The sequence below is a fragment of the Diaphorina citri genome, unplaced genomic scaffold (assembly GCF_000475195.1).
Source record: "Diaphorina citri unplaced genomic scaffold, Diaci psyllid genome assembly version 1.1 scaffold19, whole genome shotgun sequence".
Taxonomy (NCBI): Eukaryota; Metazoa; Arthropoda; class Insecta; order Hemiptera; family Psyllidae; genus Diaphorina; species Diaphorina citri.
The window spans coordinates 534,351-552,891 of record NW_007377457.1 but is presented as its reverse complement, the minus strand read 5'-3'; the positions used below and the strand labels follow the sequence as shown (position 1 = coordinate 552,891).

The following is an 18,541-nucleotide window of genomic DNA, read 5'->3' as shown; positions in this document are numbered from 1 at the left end:
TAATTTAAAGTTGTCTACGGTAAAATGGATATTATAAAAAAAATTTTTTTCCGGTAAATTGACCGAAGAATGAACTCACTCCTCATTTGAATGTGAACAAATGATAAATCCAAGTAGACAAAACCTTAATAAAGGAGGGACGCCAGCCTTGAGCTTTGGTCGCTGTAGGTCACCTGCCGACCTGTGAATGATTCTTACAACAATGGAACCTGGTCAGGAGCAAGACCAGTCCGGCCATAGCTTCCATCCTCCAGGCAAGAGGGAGTTGTCCCGCCGATCGAACTCTAAAGCGTCAGCATATAGGCAGGACTCTATACTTACCGAATTGAAGAGTGCCCATGACGTGCTCTTCTTGCATAGCATTTCGAGCATGTCCGTCGCCATTTCGTTTTCTCTTTAAAATAAGTTTTAGTACTGTTTTAACATGGTTCAATAGGTAAAATGACTCGGGTTAAAGCGGCCCAACAGATTCTTTCTTTAACTTTTCAAGGACAACACAGGGTTCATTGAATAGACCAAACAATGGACCAATAATATTAAGGCAGAAAAGAAATCATACAAAGGAATTATTGGCTTATGGCAGTTCTTTTCTGCTTAGTCCTGTCCAATTTTACCAGACCATTAAAGGCAATAATAATACTTGTGATTCTTAAGGTAAATACGCGAGGTTCCGAGTTTTCCCTAATTTTTTTACCTGGTTTTCTCTTGTTTAGATTTTATATATAACCGCCTCTAGACCCAAGAGCAACAACGTACGGGAGCTGTGAAGGCTGAAAAGAAAACGAAAGTTGTGTGAAGCAAAGGTGCGACGCTCTCGATCTGTTTCCAGTCAAGGTAAGATTTTATTTTTCTTTCAAAAATTTCCATAGAGGAGACTGTACACTACTAAGATGTTATCGTCCGAAAACAAAGAGAAAGGAAGACAGGATAGGTGAAAGCCAGCCGTTCGAGAACGAACCTCATTTGTTTTAAGATAAATCCGCCCGGGCTTGAATCGAACCCGCGACCTAGCGCTTACAAAGCAGACGCGCTACCCTCCAAAAACAATACTTTTTGAAGGTATTTTTTTTTTTTTTTTTTTTTTTTTTTTTTTTTTTCTCAGATATACCAAGTAGCAGGTCCACGGATAGCAGTGTTAGCAGTATGAGCGGTTACAGGGTGTCCCGCTCACAGAGTACCACCCTGGATAATAAACCTCACCAGGTTCCCCCCATTCGGAGGCGATTGCTCCTCATATGATGCCGTAGTGATAAGAATGGGACTGATGGCGTAATGGGAGTTTTAGGTGCAGGGTTTATACGCGACTTGGAAAAACTGGAAAACCTGGAAAAGTCATGGAATCTGAAAATCGGCCAAAAAGTCATGGAATATCTGAAAATTTAAAGAAAACCTGGAAAAGTCATGGAATTTGCCACCCGGTCAAAAACAAAAAATGTTCAAATTAAATACTTATCAAGTTTTTCCGAAAAACGGCCTGCGGCGCATTCCCCCTCATATTCCAACTGGAAAACCTGGAAAAGTCATGGAATCTGAAAATCGGCCAAAAAGTCATGGAATATCGTGAAAATTTAAAGAAAACCTGGAAAAGTCATGGATTTTGCCACCCGGTCAAAAACAAAAAAATTTCAAATTAAATATCAAGTTTTTCCGAAAAACGGCCTGCGGCGCATTCCCTCTCATATTCATTGACGTTCCGCATATTGCATATTTTATTGAAATGAAGGGGTAATCTTACTGATTTTTGAGTACCTCCACCCCCTTATTTTGCTGGAAAACTCATGGAAATTTTCTGGAATAGTCATCGAATTTCATTCCAGGAAAAGCGTATAAACCCTGTATTGTAATGTGACTGTCCAGTTCTAGCCGACAGTATAAATATACGAAGGTAAACAAATTCCATTTCTTGCCCTTTAATCTTACTGATTTTTAAGTACCTCCACCCCCTTATTTTGCTGGAAAACTCATGGAAATTTTCTGGAAAAGTCATGGAATTTCATTCCCTCATATTCATTGACGTTCCGCATATTGCATATTTTATTGAAATGAAGGGGTAATCTTACTGATTTTTAAGTACCTCCACCCCCTTATTTTGCTGGAAAACTCGTGGAAATTTTCTGGAATAGTCATGGAATTTCATTCTAGGAAAAGCGTATAAACCCTGTATTGTAATGTGACTGTCCAGCTCTAGCCGACAGTATAAATATACGAAGGTAAACAAAAAACAAATTCCATTTCTTGCCTTAAAATTAAAATGCTAAATAATGAATTTCTATGAGAAATAATGATAATTTCCCTATTACCATTCTTTTTGAAAAAAAAAAAAAAAAAAAGGTTTCCTTCTACCTTCTTTCTAATTCTAACAAACTATAACCGTTTCGTTTTAGCCTTTTAGCAGTCTATCTTTATTGGTTCGTTTACATACTGTTCGTGCATTATCAGCTTCAAAAGTAAATTTAATAATTGTAAAAGAGCTATTCCAAAAAGTAAATTGGTTGGGACTAGGTGCATGAATGTACTTTGTTATTTCATGATGATAGAGGTATCTTACATCCCTTGTGAGTATTCCAAAACTTGCACAATGTAAATTTATAAGTAGGTAGGTCTGACCCACCCTACACTACCTGAGACCCACCACTCAGGTTGTGATTATGAGATGAGCTTGGACTAGGTGAGGCAGGATATTGTTTCTGCAGTTTGGCATGGGAGTGGTAACTTAAAATCAAGTTTACCTTACCAACCTTGCCTTCCCCAACCCGGTACATAACCACAACCTCATAGTCACCAGAGAAAGAAGCCTAAGGCCAGCCATTCAATATCAGGTAGACCTATCTGATGAATTCAAAATTAATTGTTCTGTCCTTCGGTCAGTAATTATTCAGAAGCCATGAGAAATCCCGCCCGGGGCGGATTTTATCCTGATGGGATAATGTTCGTTCTCGGAAGGGCTGGCTTTCTCCTATCCTGTCTTCCTTCTCTCTTCTATTTCGGGACGATAAGACCTTAGCAGTTACAGTTAGCAGTTACAGTTCCCTCTGTCAAACCTCTTTTGAAAAAATGTACTCACTGAGGAACACAAGATATCTGGCCTAGTCCTGCATGATGCCACAGGGAGTGTGTCAGGGCCAGCGTGTACGCATACTGGTTGCCTAGCAACGTGTTGTGCGTACGGTTGAAGTTGCACAGGGCGAAGATGTCGCAGTTGGTCGTGCCTTGGACCAGGGCTGGCGAGGAAATGACACGGATGAGACGGTCTTGTAGCGTGGTCCAATATGGATCGGGGAGAGCGGACATGAGCAGTCCGAGCACGTTGATGTAGGCGTGGATCTGATCTGACGCTATCACCGTGTATCTGGAAGGATAGAATATTTTAACTAAACGAGCGAAGCAAGTTTCCAATTGACAAATTTTGTGGGTAGGTAGTTTTTTTACATTGTGGGTTCATTTGTGGGTACATTTACATTTGTGGGTAGGTAGTTTTTTTACATAACAATCATTCACAAGCACATTAAGCATGGAGCAGAATCCTCCTCGTCTAAAACAGCTGCATAGCTGAAGTTTGTGTCGACTGAGGAGAAAACAGCTTCTGACGTTTTTCCTCCTTCTGTGATTCTCCACGAGCTTCAGGTATTCTTACAAAATTGGACATGTAAGATATCTTGCAAGATATTTGCTCCTTACTTGCCCTCGCATGATTACATCCAGGAGGGGGTAGTCCCATTAGTTCCACACCGGTAGGGAAAAAAAGCGCGATGGTTTAATTTACTGTGTTTTAGTGACTTGGTACTGCTCCCTGGTCCTTATGAATGACATAGGTATCTACAGGTACCTATGTAGAATAGATGTCGCGATGTTTTTTAACGCCACAAAAAAAGCAACTACCTAGAAGGAATCGGATAAGAAGATGAAAGTACCACAAGGCACAAGTAGGTACCTTAAGGTACCTACTTGGTTAGGATTGGTATTTATCTATAGTGTGAGGTGTGAGAGCTTAATGTCCTAATTAGTTTGGTCAACATTGAACTATTGACACGTCTATACAGGTACCTATTATTATATATGAAGGTAAGTATACAGTCGAATCTGGATATAAGAGAAAATTTTCTGGGCCCTTCATTTTTGAGCCAAAAACCTGGATATAAGAGAAGAAATATAAGGAAAACCTAGATTTATAAGAAAAAACCTCGATATAAGACAATATTTTTTCTGGCCTAAGGTAATCGATTTACCTCTATACCTATAAGAGAATTTCTCTACCTTAGACCTCTATATGTAAGAGAATTATCTACCTCGTACCTCTATTCAAGAGAATCCCCTTACCTCTATATAAGAGAATCCGCTTACTTTGGACCTCTATGTAAGAAAATTTGTCCAAAAGTCACATTATAAGAGAAACTGGATTTAGTGGAAACCTGGATATAAGAGAAAAAAAGATCGGTCCCCTGGATTCTCTTATATCCAGGTTCGACTGTATTAGGATTAGGACTAATTAAAGAAGGGGTAACTTCGGTAGGTACCCAGAATATTTTAGAATAGGCCAGTTTAGTCCATTTCCCTCTCCCCGGGAGCAAATTTCTGATCCCCTATTCTACAGAGGGGGAGTAAAAAAAAGGTTTTGTCTGGGTTTTATTTATTTTATTGTTACGTAAATATTATTATTTTTTATTATCATTAGATTATTACCTATTAATGATACGACGCCGACGTTTACTTTACCTCAGAAGTATATATAATTATGTAGGTAATAGTGGGTAAGTAGAAGATAATATTGATGATGGAGATCACGTTCCCCAGCTCCCCAAATTTGAGCACCCCTGAATTTACCAGCATAAGTTAATGCTAGCTTCTCCTAGTCGTGCGCGTTAAATAACAATCAAAAGGAGGCCTATTTTTAATCCACCAATCAGAATGCTCGAAACTCGGTGGAGCGAAATTTGAAATTTTGAATATTGTTTCCTGCGACCTGCCCTTTTTGAAAAAAAAAAAAAAAAGCGGGGGAGGGAAATTTAAAATTTTAAATTTTTTTTCCTGCCCTCTTTTTGAAAAAAAAAAAAAAAAAAGATTGATGCTAGTCATTGAATAAACCGTTTCGTTTGAGCCTTTTAGCAGTCTATCTTTATTGGTTCGTTTACATACTGTTCAACTGTTCGTGCATTATCAGCTTCAAAAGTAATTTTAATAAAAAAAAAAGTAAGTACATACCTATTGTATTCTTGGGTATCATGTTATCAGCCAACAGCTAGTGGCAATGGCATGTTCGCTTCACCAGTCAGCCTGATGCTCATGAGGACAATTGAGGAGCTGGTTTCAATTCCAGTGAAAGGGCAAGATTTAAAAGCCCACTATGACAACAGTAAAAGAGCTGTTCCAAAAAGTAAATTGGTTGGGACTAGGTGCATGAATGTACCTTGTTATTTCATGATGATAGAGGTATCTTACATCCCTTGTGAGTATTCCAAAACTTGCACGATGTAAATTTATGAGTAGGTAGGTATGACCCACCACCCACCTGAGACCCACCACTCAGGTTGTGATTATGAGATGAGCTTGGACTAGGTGAAGCAGGATATTGTTTCTGCAGTTTGGCATGGGAGTGGTAACTTAAAATCAAGTTTACCTTACCAACCTTGCCTTCCCCAACCCGGTACATAACCACAACCTCATAGTCACCAGAGAAAGAAGCCTAAGGCCAGCCATTCAATATCAGGTAGACCTATCTGATGAATTCAAAATTAATTGTTCTGTCCTTCGGTCAGTAATTATTCAGAAGCCATGAGAAAGAAAAAGAAATCCCCTTTTTGTGTTCAACCTAACCCTATAAAAACACTGGTCACTGCCCAAATTGTGAAAGTTCTTTTTGCATGTAACCTAACCCTATAATAACACTGGTCACTGGCTTGTGACAGCTCCTTTTTGTAGCAAATTTTCCATTGACATGACTTCTGGAAAAGTGCCCCCTGGTCTTGCAACAATATTGCACTGGACAACAGTCCTGCCTAGACAGCTGCTCAAAATCAGCAAAATCTCAATGTTAATTCTGTCTTGTACAAGCCAACTTATGCAATATTATTGTCTGCGGACTGGCCCTGTGTGCAAACGACCAACTGTCCGTAGTGTCAAAGCACCTAAAAGGGGAGGAAAAATGTTATACAATGGTATGACTAGGTACTCAAACAACAAACGACCAACTGTCCGTAGTGTCAAAGCACCTAAAAGGGGAGGAAAAATGTTATACAATGGTATGACTAGGTACTCAAACAATTTTTGATTTCCTGTTCACAGGTTGGTAGTTTTATACTCCCAAAGGACTTCATGTGATAATTTTCAATCAGATAGCAGCTCAAACAATTTTGATTTCCTGTTCACAGGTTGGTAGTTTTATACTCCCAAAGGACTTCATGTGATAATTTTCAATCAGATAGCAGTAGATATGAATTGTACGTGTGCTCAGACAAAGTGTATATCTAGACAACCTCGAGATTTTTTCCCTAGAAGAGAAAAACTTGTAGGTATAGAATCTGATGTTACAACGGCTATAGAGTCTGTAATATGCCTTTCTGATAGAGAAATGATCATTATCGATGAAGAGCAACAGCTTAAGAAATGCATTTTAAATGAAACCATGACACATATGTCTTGCAGTTACAAGAGACAAATCACATATGAAGAATCATTTGGTGTAGTGAATCTCTTAGAAAAGATAGACAGTGAGACTTTTTTGCATTATCAAGAAATGGGTAAATGAAGAGCAACAGCTTAAGAAATGCATTTTAAATGAAACCATGACACATATGTCTTGCAGTTACAAGAGACAAATCACATATGAAGATTCATTTGGTGTAGTGAATCTCTTAGAAAAGATAGACAGTGAGACTTTTTTGCATTATCAAGAAATGGGTAGCGAATTTGTTATCTGTTGTGCTCTCACGGGACAAAAACAGTTTGCCATAGTGATTGATTATGATAAAAGAATTCTGCAGATTAAACATTTGGATGGATTTCTTGTAATTTTATATAACCATACCCCATTTGCTTCTTCTGATATTGATATTTTTTCATTAGAGGAGAAGAAATTTGTGATTGAAGAAATCAAAGAAACAAGAATGATATCACGAAACCGACGTGTAGTTACAGATTTCTTGAAACTAGAAACCCTTAACAAGGAATATTTTGTTACATCATGTGTAGATGACCATGATGGAGAGTTGTATCTCAAATTGTGGAAAATTTATTCAGACAACAATAAGTATTATTGTAAAACTACGAGTAAAATCAAGACAAGATATCCACAAGAACCGTCATCTGATCTAATTGTGTCAAATAATAATAGTGTTATACTACTTTTTGGACAGTCCATTGTACTATATAAAGTAATCAATAGTAACCTTGTACTTTTTAAGAAAATTAATAAAATATTCTACAGCAGTCAACTGAGAACACAGTCATTGATCCCCATAAACGAGTTCAATATAATATTGGTACAAGAATTGAACCAACGTCAACCCTGCAAGGAACAAATATTTGTCACATTTCATAGTTTCCCCAACACAAAATCTTATCAAATTCTAGACCATGATACATTAAAATGTAATGCAAATTATTTTCGATCTTGGGAAAATGTGTCAACGTCAACCCTGCAAGGAACAAATATTTGTCACATTTCATAGTTTCCCCAACACAAAATCTTATCAAATTCTAGACCATGATACATTTAAATGTAGTGCAAATTATTTTAAATCTTGGGAAAATGTGTGCATTTTCTTATCTAGATATGCTACTTTACTAATGTTTTTGAACGGGCAGCTTTTCAAGTTAAAATTAGATGATAAAGAACTTGCCTACATGTACAGTGACATTCGAAAATACGCCCGGGTCTTAGCCCAAGCTCTTAGAACCAAAACCAGTTTGTTCCCCAACCCGGTACATAACCACAACCTCATAGTCACCAGAGAAAGAAGCCTAAGGCCAGCCATTCAATATCAGGTAGACCTATCTGATTGTGAATTCAAAATTAATTGTTCTGTCCTCCGGTCAGTAATTATTCAGAAGCCATGAGAATGAAAAAGAAATCCCCTTTTTGTGTTCAACCTAACCCTATAAAAACACTGGTCACTGCCCAAATTGTGAAAGTTCTTTTTGCATGTAACCTAACCCTATAATAACACTGGTCACTGGTTTGTGACAGCTCCTTTTTGTAGCAAATTTTCCATTGACATGACTTCTGAAAAAGTGCCCTCTGGTCTGGCAACAATATTGGACTGGACAACAGTCCTGCCTAGACAGCTGCTTACTCATATACTGGAGGTACTGATCGGATAGGGACCAGCCGGGGGGTCGGATTTCACACAGAGAGGCCAGCACGGCGTAAACCAGCTTTCTTTTCAGTTGTAACCTGGTGAGTGGAAGAGAAGAATGGAAGAATTTCAGTGCAATGATCCTAAACTAAAATGGACCCGGCAATAAAAACGGCGGTGAAACACCCATCTTTAAAAAAAGGGAGGGGTTTATCTTTTTAGGTGTTAATGGGCAATTATCTGGCTGGAGACTTTAAGCAGGAAGGATACAAGCCTTAAATTCCCCTTGCTAAAGAAAAAGCAAAGGTTGAGTGCGAAGGACATTCACTCGTAAAATTTATGCATTTTTCGTCAGCCTCTCAATCCGCCCTGGGACAATTGCTTTGGGCTGAAATTTGGTTTTTGGGTAAAAAAATTTACGAGTGGATGCATGCCCTTCGGACTCAACCTTTGCTATTTCTTTAGCGAGGGAAATTTCAGGCTGGTATACTCCCTGTTGAAAGCCTCCCAGTCAGACTAAGCTGGTTTACTCCCTTATGAAAGTCCCCAGCCAGACATGATGTATCAATATTGACGCGTTGTAACAATTAATGGCGTATTAAGGGGGGCGGCATTTGGATTTTTGAACAGGGCGCCAAATGAACTTGATCCCCCAGCCAGACATAGTGTTGATTTCGTCAGCCTCTCAATCCGCCCTGGGGCAATTGCTTTGGGCTGAAATTTGGTTTTTGGGTACAAAAATTTTACGAGTGGATGCATGCCCTTCGGACTCAACCTTTGCATTTCTTTAGCGAGGGAAATTTCAGGCTGGTATACTGTATACTCCCTGTTGAAAGCCTCCCAGTCAGACTAAGCTGGTTTACTCCCTTATGAAAGTCCCCAGCCAGACATAATGTATCAAAATTGACGCGTTGTAAGAATTAATGGCGTATTAAGGGGGGGCGGCATTTGGATTTTTGAACAGGGCGCCAAATGAACTTGATCCCCCAGCCAGACATAGTGTTAAGAGGAATTGAAATTACCTGTCTCTCAGCTTCTTATCGAAGTAGTGCAGCGTGTTGTAGAGGTAGGTGATGGGTCTGTCATGGAACTTGTACAGGCAGCCCAGGTGTTCCAGCAGCGTCTCCAGGGATTTGGTGACGGGAGGTAGGTCCAGATAACGATGTATGACGATGTCGAATACCGGTAGAAAGCGCAGGCACACGTTACCAAAGTAGACGGGAAGGGATTGGTACGGGGACGAACCGAAATTGGCTAATCTTATTGGTCTGCTTTAAGCATTATAAATAATAAGTCATTTCAAACCCACTGGTAGGTATCAAGGAAATAACATTACACTCCTTCATCATTAACAAAACAGTCGGGATGCGGATAAATCAACAATCCCAAAAAAGACTAAAAAGATGAGACCAAAAAGTCCCTTTACCCCAGCAGTCTACACAAGGTCTCGTGTATTTTATGGCTTTAACAGTACAATACATAAGGTTTACATCAGAGGACCTTGCTTGATTATGAAATTAAAAATAATAATAATAATAAAAAGCCTAGTGTGATACCCACTCGGCCACGGAGGTTACACTAGTATTCTCACCTTCTGGTGCGAATTTTTCCGGATAGTTCTGATGGAAGGCGAGATGTTTCTCGTGCCAGTCGGATTGTTTCCAGTGTTCTGGCGAGTTCTCCTTGACAAATTCCGACACACGATTGCGAAACTCGGCCGCTTTGAATAGGAGAAGTTGAATGATGAAGAAGCAAACCTGAAACACGAAGGAATTGAGAGAATGAAAAATTTGGGCGAAAAATATCCTTCTTCCTCTTCGCCTTTTCCTATTTAAATGGGGTTGGGTGTAAAATATTAATTCCGGAGAAGAAAAAAACTTAAGCTTTCTTTAGAAAATTGTTTTCATCCATCTCAAACTTCGAGGATTCGCCACCGTGTATCTGGAAGGATAGAATATTTTAACTAAACGAGCGAAGCAAGTTTCCAATTGACAAATTTTGTGGGTAGGTAGTTTTTTTTACATAACAATCGTTCACAAGCACATTAAGCATGGAGCAGAATCCTCCTCGTCTAAAACAGCTGAATATCTGAAGTTTGTGTCGACTGAGGAGAAAACAGCTTCTGACATTTTTCCTCCTTCTGTGATTATCCACGAGCTTCAGGTATTCTTACAAAATTGGACATGTAAGATATCTTGCAAGATATTTGCTCCTTACCCTTGACAAATGGAGTGTGCCTTAAGGCATGCGATGTATTCCAATCCACTCGACCCCCGTACTAAAGTATATTTGCTCCTTACTTACCCTCGCATGATTACATCCAGGAGGCCATTACTCACTTGTTCTGGAGGCACTGGTAGTCCCATTAGTTCCACTTTTTTTAAATCCTGTAACTCCACTTAGACTCGAACCACCAACCTCCAGATCCGAAGTCCAACGCGTTAACCACTGCACCACTGAGGTTTGCTTACTTACCCTCGCATGATTACATCCAGGAGGGCATTACCCACTTGTTCTGGAGGCACTGGTAGTCCCATTAGTTCCACACAGGTCACATAGAGAGCGTGAGCAGCGGGATTGGGAAACTCGTTGAACCGCCAGTCCGTAGGGGGGAATGGGGGGTCGCCGTTGAGTGCTGATTTGGCAACGTTGGTTAAGGGAAAAGAGTTGGCAACATTGGAGGGAAAAAAATCCTCGAGAGGGATTTGAATAATAATAATAACAGACACTGGAGTGGAAGGGAACCACTAACCCATCACATAGAGAGCGTGAGCAGCGGGATTGGGAAACTCGTTGAACCGCCAGTCCGTAGGGGGGAATGGGGGGTCGCCGTTGAGTGCTGAGTTGGCAACGTTGGTTAAGGGAAAAGAGTTGGCAAAATTGGAGGGGAAAAATCCTCGAGAGGGATTTGAATAATAATAATAATAATAATAATAACAACAACAGACTCTCGAGTGGAAGGGAACCACTAAGCGAGGTTAACGCCGGAAGCGTTCTCTACCACCTAACCCTTAGAGCTCCGTTATTATGTGGTCAAATTCTCAAATAAATGTGAATAAAATTCCATGGCTCAGCTGAGATCGTACCCACGCCCTCCTGTTTACCAGGCGAGCGTCTTAACCACTACGCCACCAAGGCAGGTTTGAAGAATAGATCAGTTGCGCTTACTTGGGTGATGTCATAGAGCAGGAAAAATTGGACCAACGGAATTTTTATTTTTCTTCTACGACTTCTAGATACCGAGATAAATCGATTTAAAAAATACCGGTAAATCGGGAAGTTTGACGTCACGGCATACGCTTCCGTAGGCGATGACGTCACATCAAATGTCACTGCTCTGTTCACCTTGGCTAAACTCATACAAGTAGACACCCAATGTCATGGACTTACCAACAAATACTGCATTATACTTAGAAGGTATGTATAGTTATATGTTCCTTTCTGAAACGGAAACAATGCCATCTTGGATTTCCTATTTTTCAGCAGGACAGAAAGCAGTTTTTTTGAAGGGGTTTAACGTCATTGTATAACTCCTGAGGTGTTTAGTGACGATAGTTTTAACCTCCATTCGGCAACAATGGACATTAACTCAGCTAGAGTGGAGCTGGAAAAAGTCAGCAATGCCCGATTGCCTAGATCGTCACCCAATCGGATACTAACCACGGACAACGTTGGTTAACTTCAGCGACCTATGTCTATTTAGAACTGGTGCTTCCAATGTGCTATTACATAAAGTGCCATGTATTTTGACTTTTTGACTTATGTACTTGGTTTGGTTTTCAGATATGCTGGCATGACATTGACTAATCTAACATTTGGTCACGGTAATAATAAGAGTACACTGTGTTGTTTGACTGAATTCATGAAGGCGCTTGTACTACAACTATCCACACCTAGTGATCATCTGAGACAGGTAAGTGGGAAAGTTCAGCTTCTCGATGAAAGAAATAGCACAGTCGCGCTTACTTGGGTGATGTTTCAAAGTCATACAGCAGGAAAAATGAGGACCAACGGAATTTTTCTTTTTCTTCTACAACTTCTAGATCCCGAGATAAATCGATTTAAAAAATACCGGTAAATCGTTTTTCTTCTACGACTTCTAGATCTCGAGATAAATCGATTTAAAAAATACCGGTAAATCGTAAACTTTGACGTCACGGCATACGCTCTCGTAGGCGATGACGTCGCATCAAATGTCCCGAGCAAAGCTCCCTCGCAGGCAACACATTAATCTGTTTGTGCGCATGCATTTCTGCGCAATTCATGTTTGTGCGCATACGTTTCTGCGCATCTCCTGAAGTCTGACGTCAGAGCTCAGGACTCTGACGGAAAGTAAAAATTGAATTTTCGACCTTTTACAGTAATTATTTCGGAGTTTTGATCTCAGATTTGGATTTTTCCCAACTTTTTTCATAGGAATCGACCATTTATTAATAATTTTTACCCATTTGCAACTGCTCCATTGTAAATGGACACCTTTGCAACACAAATCTTTTGATTTTGATGATGTGAAGAGAAATAATCAAGTTAGGTCGGAGGGTAGCGGTTTCGAATCTCCTCCTCTGTGGAGATTTCTGTGGTCAAGAGCACCGCCTCTCAATCCGAAGGTGTGGGGTTCGAATCCCAGCCAGGATATTTTCCATACTTTTCCGTCCTTGGATAGGCATGGATGTAAAAGAATGTGCCCTGGAGTATTGCCAAGTGATGCCGAGATTCAATCTTAAAATAAAAAGTTCGAATCCCACTGGGGACTAACTTTTATCCTAAACAGATAAGGTTCGTTTTCAGAACGTCTGGTTTTCAGCTATCCTGTCCTTCTCTCTTCACATTCGGGAAGATAAGACCTCCAACGCCGGAGGCGTTCTCTACCACCTAACCCTTAGAGCTCCATTATTATGTGGTCAAATTCTCAAATAAATGAGGATAAAATTCCATGGCTCAGCTGCGATCGTACCCACGCCCTCCTGTTTACCAGGCGAGCGTCTTAACCACTACGCCACCAAGGCAGGTTTGAAGAATAGACCAGTTGCGCTTACTTGGGTGATGTTTCAAAGTCATAGAGCAGGAAAAATCGGCCACCGAAACAAACCAGCGAGGTGATCTGTTGTGCTCTCACGGGACAAAAACAGTTTGCCATAGTGATTGATTATGATAAAAGAATTCTGCAGATTAAACATTTGGATGGATTTCTTGTAATTTTATATAACCATACCCCATTTGCTTCTTCTGATATTGATATTTTTTCATTAGAGGAGAAGAAATTTGTGATTGAAGAAATCAAAGAAACAAGAATGATATCACGAAACCGACGTGTAGTTACAGATTTCTTGAAACTAGAAACCCTTAACAAGGAATATTTTGTTACATCATGTGTAGATGACCATGATGGAGAGTTGTATCTCAAATTGTGGAAAATTTATTCAGACAACAATAAGTATTATTGTAAAACTACGAGTAAAATCAAGACAAGATATCCACAAGAACCGTCATCTGATCTAATTGTGTCAAATAATAATAGTGTTATACTACTTTTTGGACAGTCCATTGTACTATATAAAGTAATCAATAGTAAACTTGTACTTTTTAAGAAAATTAATAAAATATTCTACAGCAGTCAACTGAGAACACAGTCATTGATCCCCATAAACGAGTTCAATATAATATTGGTACAAGAATTGAACCAACGTCAACCCTGCAAGGAACAAATATTTGTCACATTTCATAGTTTCCCCAACACAAAATCTTATCAAATTCTAGACCATGATACATTTAAATGTAGTGCAAATTATTTTAAATCTTGGGAAAATGTGTGCATTTTCTTATCTAGATATGCTACTTTACTAATGTTTTTGAACGGGCAGCTTTTCAAGTTAAAATTAGATGATAAAGAACTTGCCTACATGTACAGTGACATTCGAAAATACGCCCGGGTCTTAGCCCAAGCTCTTAGAACCAAAACCAGTTTGTTTTGTACTTTACCCATTGAAATTCTGATAGATATTATTTGTAAAACCAGGAGTAGTTATCACAATGACTATAGCATCATGAAAACGGTTGCACTCAAGCACTTTGGCAAACCTTGATCAAAATCCCAAATCCAAGGCAACAAATTTCTATTCAGGGGCTAATCCCAAAATAAACTTCACAGTGCATGCACAGAAAATACATCATGGCTATTGTTTTTTCATGGAGATGGTAGGAACTGCTCGGTAGAATGGGATTTCCCTCAATTATTAACCATAGTTTCAGCATGGTAACTATTGGGGGGAAAAAAAAATAACATTTGTACGTCAATTTTTTCTTGTTGCAAAAATGTTAATGAATGAATAGTTTTTTGAATAGTTCACCTCCTTTTTTTTAAGCTATCAAAATTTTGCTAACCAAAAGGAGACACGGAAAACATTTATTTTTATTTTTCATTGTCTTTTATTTTATTAAGTTAGGTACCTACCTATGTACAAATTATCACAAAAAATATACATAAATCACGAGTTTAAATACCAAATTTAATATGTTGTATACTATAGATACTTAAGTATTCTACCTATCAAGATAGTTCTAAAATATCTAAAACGTCTGCCTTCAAAGTAGGTTGCATAAGAGTGAACTGTATAGTTCATTCCTCCGAAGCGGTGACCATTTGATAAGCCAAAATTGAGGACGATAATTTTTGTTCATAAATATAGGTGTGAGCAACGAGCCTAGTTGGCTTGGAGGGTCGCGCGTTTACCTTGTAAGCGCCAGGTCCTGAGTTCGATTCCCGCGGACTTCATTGTGAACATATGAGGTTCCTTCTTTGACCGACTGGCTTTCTGTTATCCTGTCTTCCATCTTCGCTTTTTGGCCGATAAGAACTGGATTACAAGTTCCCTCGGTCAAAGATAATTATTCAGCTCAACTCCATACACAACAAGCCCAATCTGAGGCTTAGGTGGGCTAGACAGCCCTAAAGGATGGATTAAACTTCTACGAATCCCTCGGTCAAACCTCTTTAAAAATGTGCGCGCTTCAATATGTTCACGTGTTGCTAATGATCTCGTCGATATTGAGATGGGAAATAAATCGCAGCCTCATCTGAAGAGCAGGACGCAACTTCCGAATGATCCCTTCCACTTCACTCTTCATTAGATCACCTGAAAATACCCAACAGAAGTGAATTTCAAGCATAATTTCACTAAGTCACTTACTGACAAAAAAACGTAGGTACTACGTACAGGTCATGGGCTAAAAACCACTTTCTTGGAATTAGGGGACCCTAAAACGGATATTTCCAACCTTTTCCCAATTTTGAAAATTAGGACCGATTACGATACTTTATCATTAGATCATTACATAGTACCTACTCGTTTAGCTTCGCTTTACCACTTTCGCATTACTTCAAGTTTTTCTTTTACAGCCATGCCTATATAAGAACGAAAAAGTTCGGACAAAATTTTCGCCCTGGCCGGGATTCGAACCCAGTACCTCCAGGTTGAAAGTCAGTGCTCTTGACCACTCCGCCACAGAGGTGGGCTTTACTTAATGTAATAGAAAGTAAAAATATGTGATTGACACCATTATGTTTTCCTCTCACTCACCGACAAACATATACTTGATGTGATACAGGAGGTCACAAATCTCATCCATATGAGACATGTGCACACTGTTCTTATCCACGCTCTCCAGAGCATTATACAGGGTGACCGTTAAGTCCATGACAGCCTTGGGTCGCTCCGAGTTGAACCGCTGGAGGAAGGGACCAATCACGTGACAGAGAAAGATGAACTGTTGCTCGCTTTTGACGCACGGCGCTAGTCGTTTCTTGATGAACCTGAAATGCTCTTATCCACGCTCTCCAGAGCATTATACAGGGTGACCGTCAAGTCCATGACAGCCTTGGGTCGCTCCGAGTTGAACCGCTGGAGGAACGGACCAATCACGTGACAGAGAAAGATGAACTGTTGCTCGCTTTTGACGCACGGCGCTAGTCGCTTCTTGATGAACCTGAAATGCAGGAGGATGGTATTTGTTTACTGTACTATAGTTAGTTCCTAATGATTCTAATGAATATTATAAAGTTAGAACTTTCAAGGGTATAGGAACGGACCAATCACGTGACAGAGAAAGATGAACTGTTGCTCGCTTTTGACGCACGGCGCTAGTCGCTTCTTGATGAACCTGAAATACAGGAGGATGGTAATTGTTTACTGTACTGTACTATAGTTGGTTCCTAATAATTCTAATGAACCTGAAATTCAGAAGAATAGTCATTATTTACTGTACTAATGAACCTAGAATTCAGAAGAATAGTTATTATTTACCGTACTAATGAACCGGAAATTAAAGGTAGATACACATTAGAATCAATAGGGGAAAATGAAAACGCTTTTTTTTTTTTTTTTACAATATTTTATTGTTGTAAAACAAAAAAAGCGATCTATTTTCATTTTCCCCTATTGATTTTTTTTATTTTTATTATTATTATTTTTACAACGCTTTTTTTGTTTTACAATATTTTAATATTGTAAAGCAAAAAAAGCAATCTGTTTTCATTCTCCCCTATTGATTAATTCTAATGAACCTGAAATTCAGAAGAATGGTTATTTACTGTACTAATGAACCTGAAATTTAAAGTAAAATTAAATTAATTAATGCCAGCCTGGTTGGCTTGGTTGGTAGCATGGTAGCGTGTCTGCCTTGTAAGCGCTAGCTCGCGGGTTCGATTCCCGCCCGGGGCGGGGTTTCTAATATCCTATCCTTCTCTCTTCTATTTCGGGACAATTATATCAAAACTCTTCAAAGTCTGCCTTGTAAGCGCTAGGCTGCGGGTTCGATTCCCGCCCGGGGCGGATTTTATCCTGATGGGATAATGTTCGTTCTCGGAAGGGCTGGTTTTCTCCTATCCTGTCTTCATTCTCTCTTCTATTTCGAGACGATAAGACCAATCAACAGGATAAAAGACATTGCAAACAAAAGACGTTGAGAAAAGAACGAACAAAGTCAAAGGAAAATTGGACATCAACATAACGAATCTGCTGCTTCAATAGTGTTGGAATCAAAGGATATTCAGAAAATTTATTCCCGCTTTATTTATTATTTTTTTTTTTTTTTATTTTTTAGGTGAATTGGTCCCTCTCAAAAATTCTTCAATAGAGTAAGACCAATGTTAGCCTGGCTAGCGGGCAGCAGCGCTAGGTCGCAGGTTCAGTTCCCGTCCGGGGCGAACTTTATCCTACATAGATAATGTTCGTTCTCGGAATGGCTAGCTTTCTCCTATCCTGTCTTCCCTCAGTTCTCTAATTAAACCTCTCAAAAAAAAATCGTTGGTTGGTAAAATCCTTCCTTTGGCCAGGAATCGAACCCACGCCCATCAACTCAGCAGACGAGCGCCTCGACCACTCGGCCACCGAAACAAACCAGCGAGGTCAGAAAAGACTTGCAATATTCGAAACCTCCCCAAACCTCACTGGCGCAGTCACATTTGTCTCTCAAGAGCAGAACCTCATCCAATCGGCGTTGCCTGAACAATGCGTCAATCATTTCAAAGAATTCCAATTTCCACCAGATGCTCTGTGGAATGGTCCAGTAACGCATCCTTGTCAGCGAGGTCGGCGAATTTAGTTCCATATAAAGGATACTGTCAACGACCCGCTTGACAAGGTAAATGTAGTAGTCCAGGTCGGGAATCCAGGGAGGTTTGTCACCTCCGGTGTTACTCATATACTGGAGGTACTGATCGGATAGGGACCAGCCGGGGGGTCGGATTTCACACAGAGAGGCCAGCACGGCGTAAACCAGCTTCCTTTTCAGTTGTAACCTGGTGAGTGGAAGAGAAGAATGGAAGAATTTCATTGCAGTAGTCCTAAACTAAAATGTACCCGGCAATAAAAACGGCGGTGAAACACTCATCTTTAAAAAAAGGGGGGGTTTATCTTTTTAGGTTAATGGGAAATTGTCTGGCTGCGGACTTTAAGCAGGAAGGATACAAGCCATTCCCCTTGCTAAAGAAAAAGCAAAGGTTGAATGCAAAGGACATTCACTCGTAAAATTTATGCATTTTTCGTCAGCCTCTCAATCCGCCCTGGGGCAATTGCTTTGGGCTGAAATTTGGTTTTTGGGTACAAAAATTTTACGAGTGGATGCATGCCCTTCGGACTCAACCTTTGCTATTTCTTTAGCGAGGGAAATTTCAGGCTGGTATACTCCCTGTTGAAAGCCTCCCAGTCAGACTAAGCTGGTTTACTCCCTTATGAAAGTCCCCAGCCAGACAT

The 18,541-nt window shown here is 39.7% G+C and overlaps 3 protein-coding genes and 2 long non-coding RNA genes across 6 annotated transcripts in view; 3 read left to right on the top strand and 2 right to left on the bottom strand.

The window, feature by feature from the left end:
- Positions 1 to 736: 736 nt before the first annotated feature.
- Positions 737 to 1,359, top strand: LOC113467094. The gene is made up of 2 exons (XR_003391291.1): positions 737 to 834; positions 1,103 to 1,359. It is a non-coding gene; the product is annotated as an uncharacterized LOC113467094 (long non-coding RNA).
- Positions 1,360 to 3,064: 1,705 nt separating this feature from the next.
- LOC103508517 (mediator of RNA polymerase II transcription subunit 23) overlaps positions 3,065 to 18,541 on the bottom strand; it is a gene marked incomplete at its 3' end in the record, with an annotated part of 42,250 nt that continues 26,773 nt past the window's right edge. Inside the window, 5 exon segments of the mRNA XM_026822844.1 lie at positions 3,065 to 3,349; positions 3,683 to 3,718; positions 8,273 to 8,389; positions 9,314 to 9,545; positions 9,883 to 10,048. Coding sequence (XP_026678645.1) covers positions 3,065 to 3,349; positions 3,683 to 3,718; positions 8,273 to 8,389; positions 9,314 to 9,545; positions 9,883 to 10,048 — 836 coding nt within the window.
- On the top strand, positions 11,619 to 12,177 carry LOC113467091. Its single transcript, XR_003391289.1, has 2 exons — positions 11,619 to 11,708; positions 12,075 to 12,177. It is a non-coding gene; the product is annotated as an uncharacterized LOC113467091 (long non-coding RNA).
- LOC103508229 (mediator of RNA polymerase II transcription subunit 23-like) overlaps positions 14,711 to 18,541 on the bottom strand; it is a 9,205-nt gene continuing 5,374 nt past the window's right edge. Inside the window, exons 3-5 of one of the 2 annotated variants that reach the window (XM_008472761.3) lie at positions 16,370 to 16,448; positions 15,869 to 16,022; positions 14,711 to 15,424 (exon numbers count right to left, since the gene is read on the bottom strand). In XM_008472761.3, the coding sequence (XP_008470983.1) occupies positions 15,309 to 15,424; positions 15,869 to 16,022; positions 16,370 to 16,448 (349 nt within the window). In that variant the 3' untranslated portion in view covers positions 14,711 to 15,308. Of the gene's footprint in view, positions 15,425 to 15,868; positions 16,102 to 16,369; positions 16,449 to 18,541 lie in introns of both variants that reach the window. The other variant, XM_008472768.3, reaches the window with a different exon arrangement.
- Positions 17,223 to 18,541, top strand: part of LOC108252324 — a 9,607-nt gene continuing 8,288 nt past the window's right edge. Inside the window, exon 1 of the mRNA XM_017443844.2 lies at positions 17,223 to 17,331. The gene's annotated coding sequence lies outside the window, so the exon portion shown is untranslated. The remainder of the gene's footprint in view (positions 17,332 to 18,541) is intronic.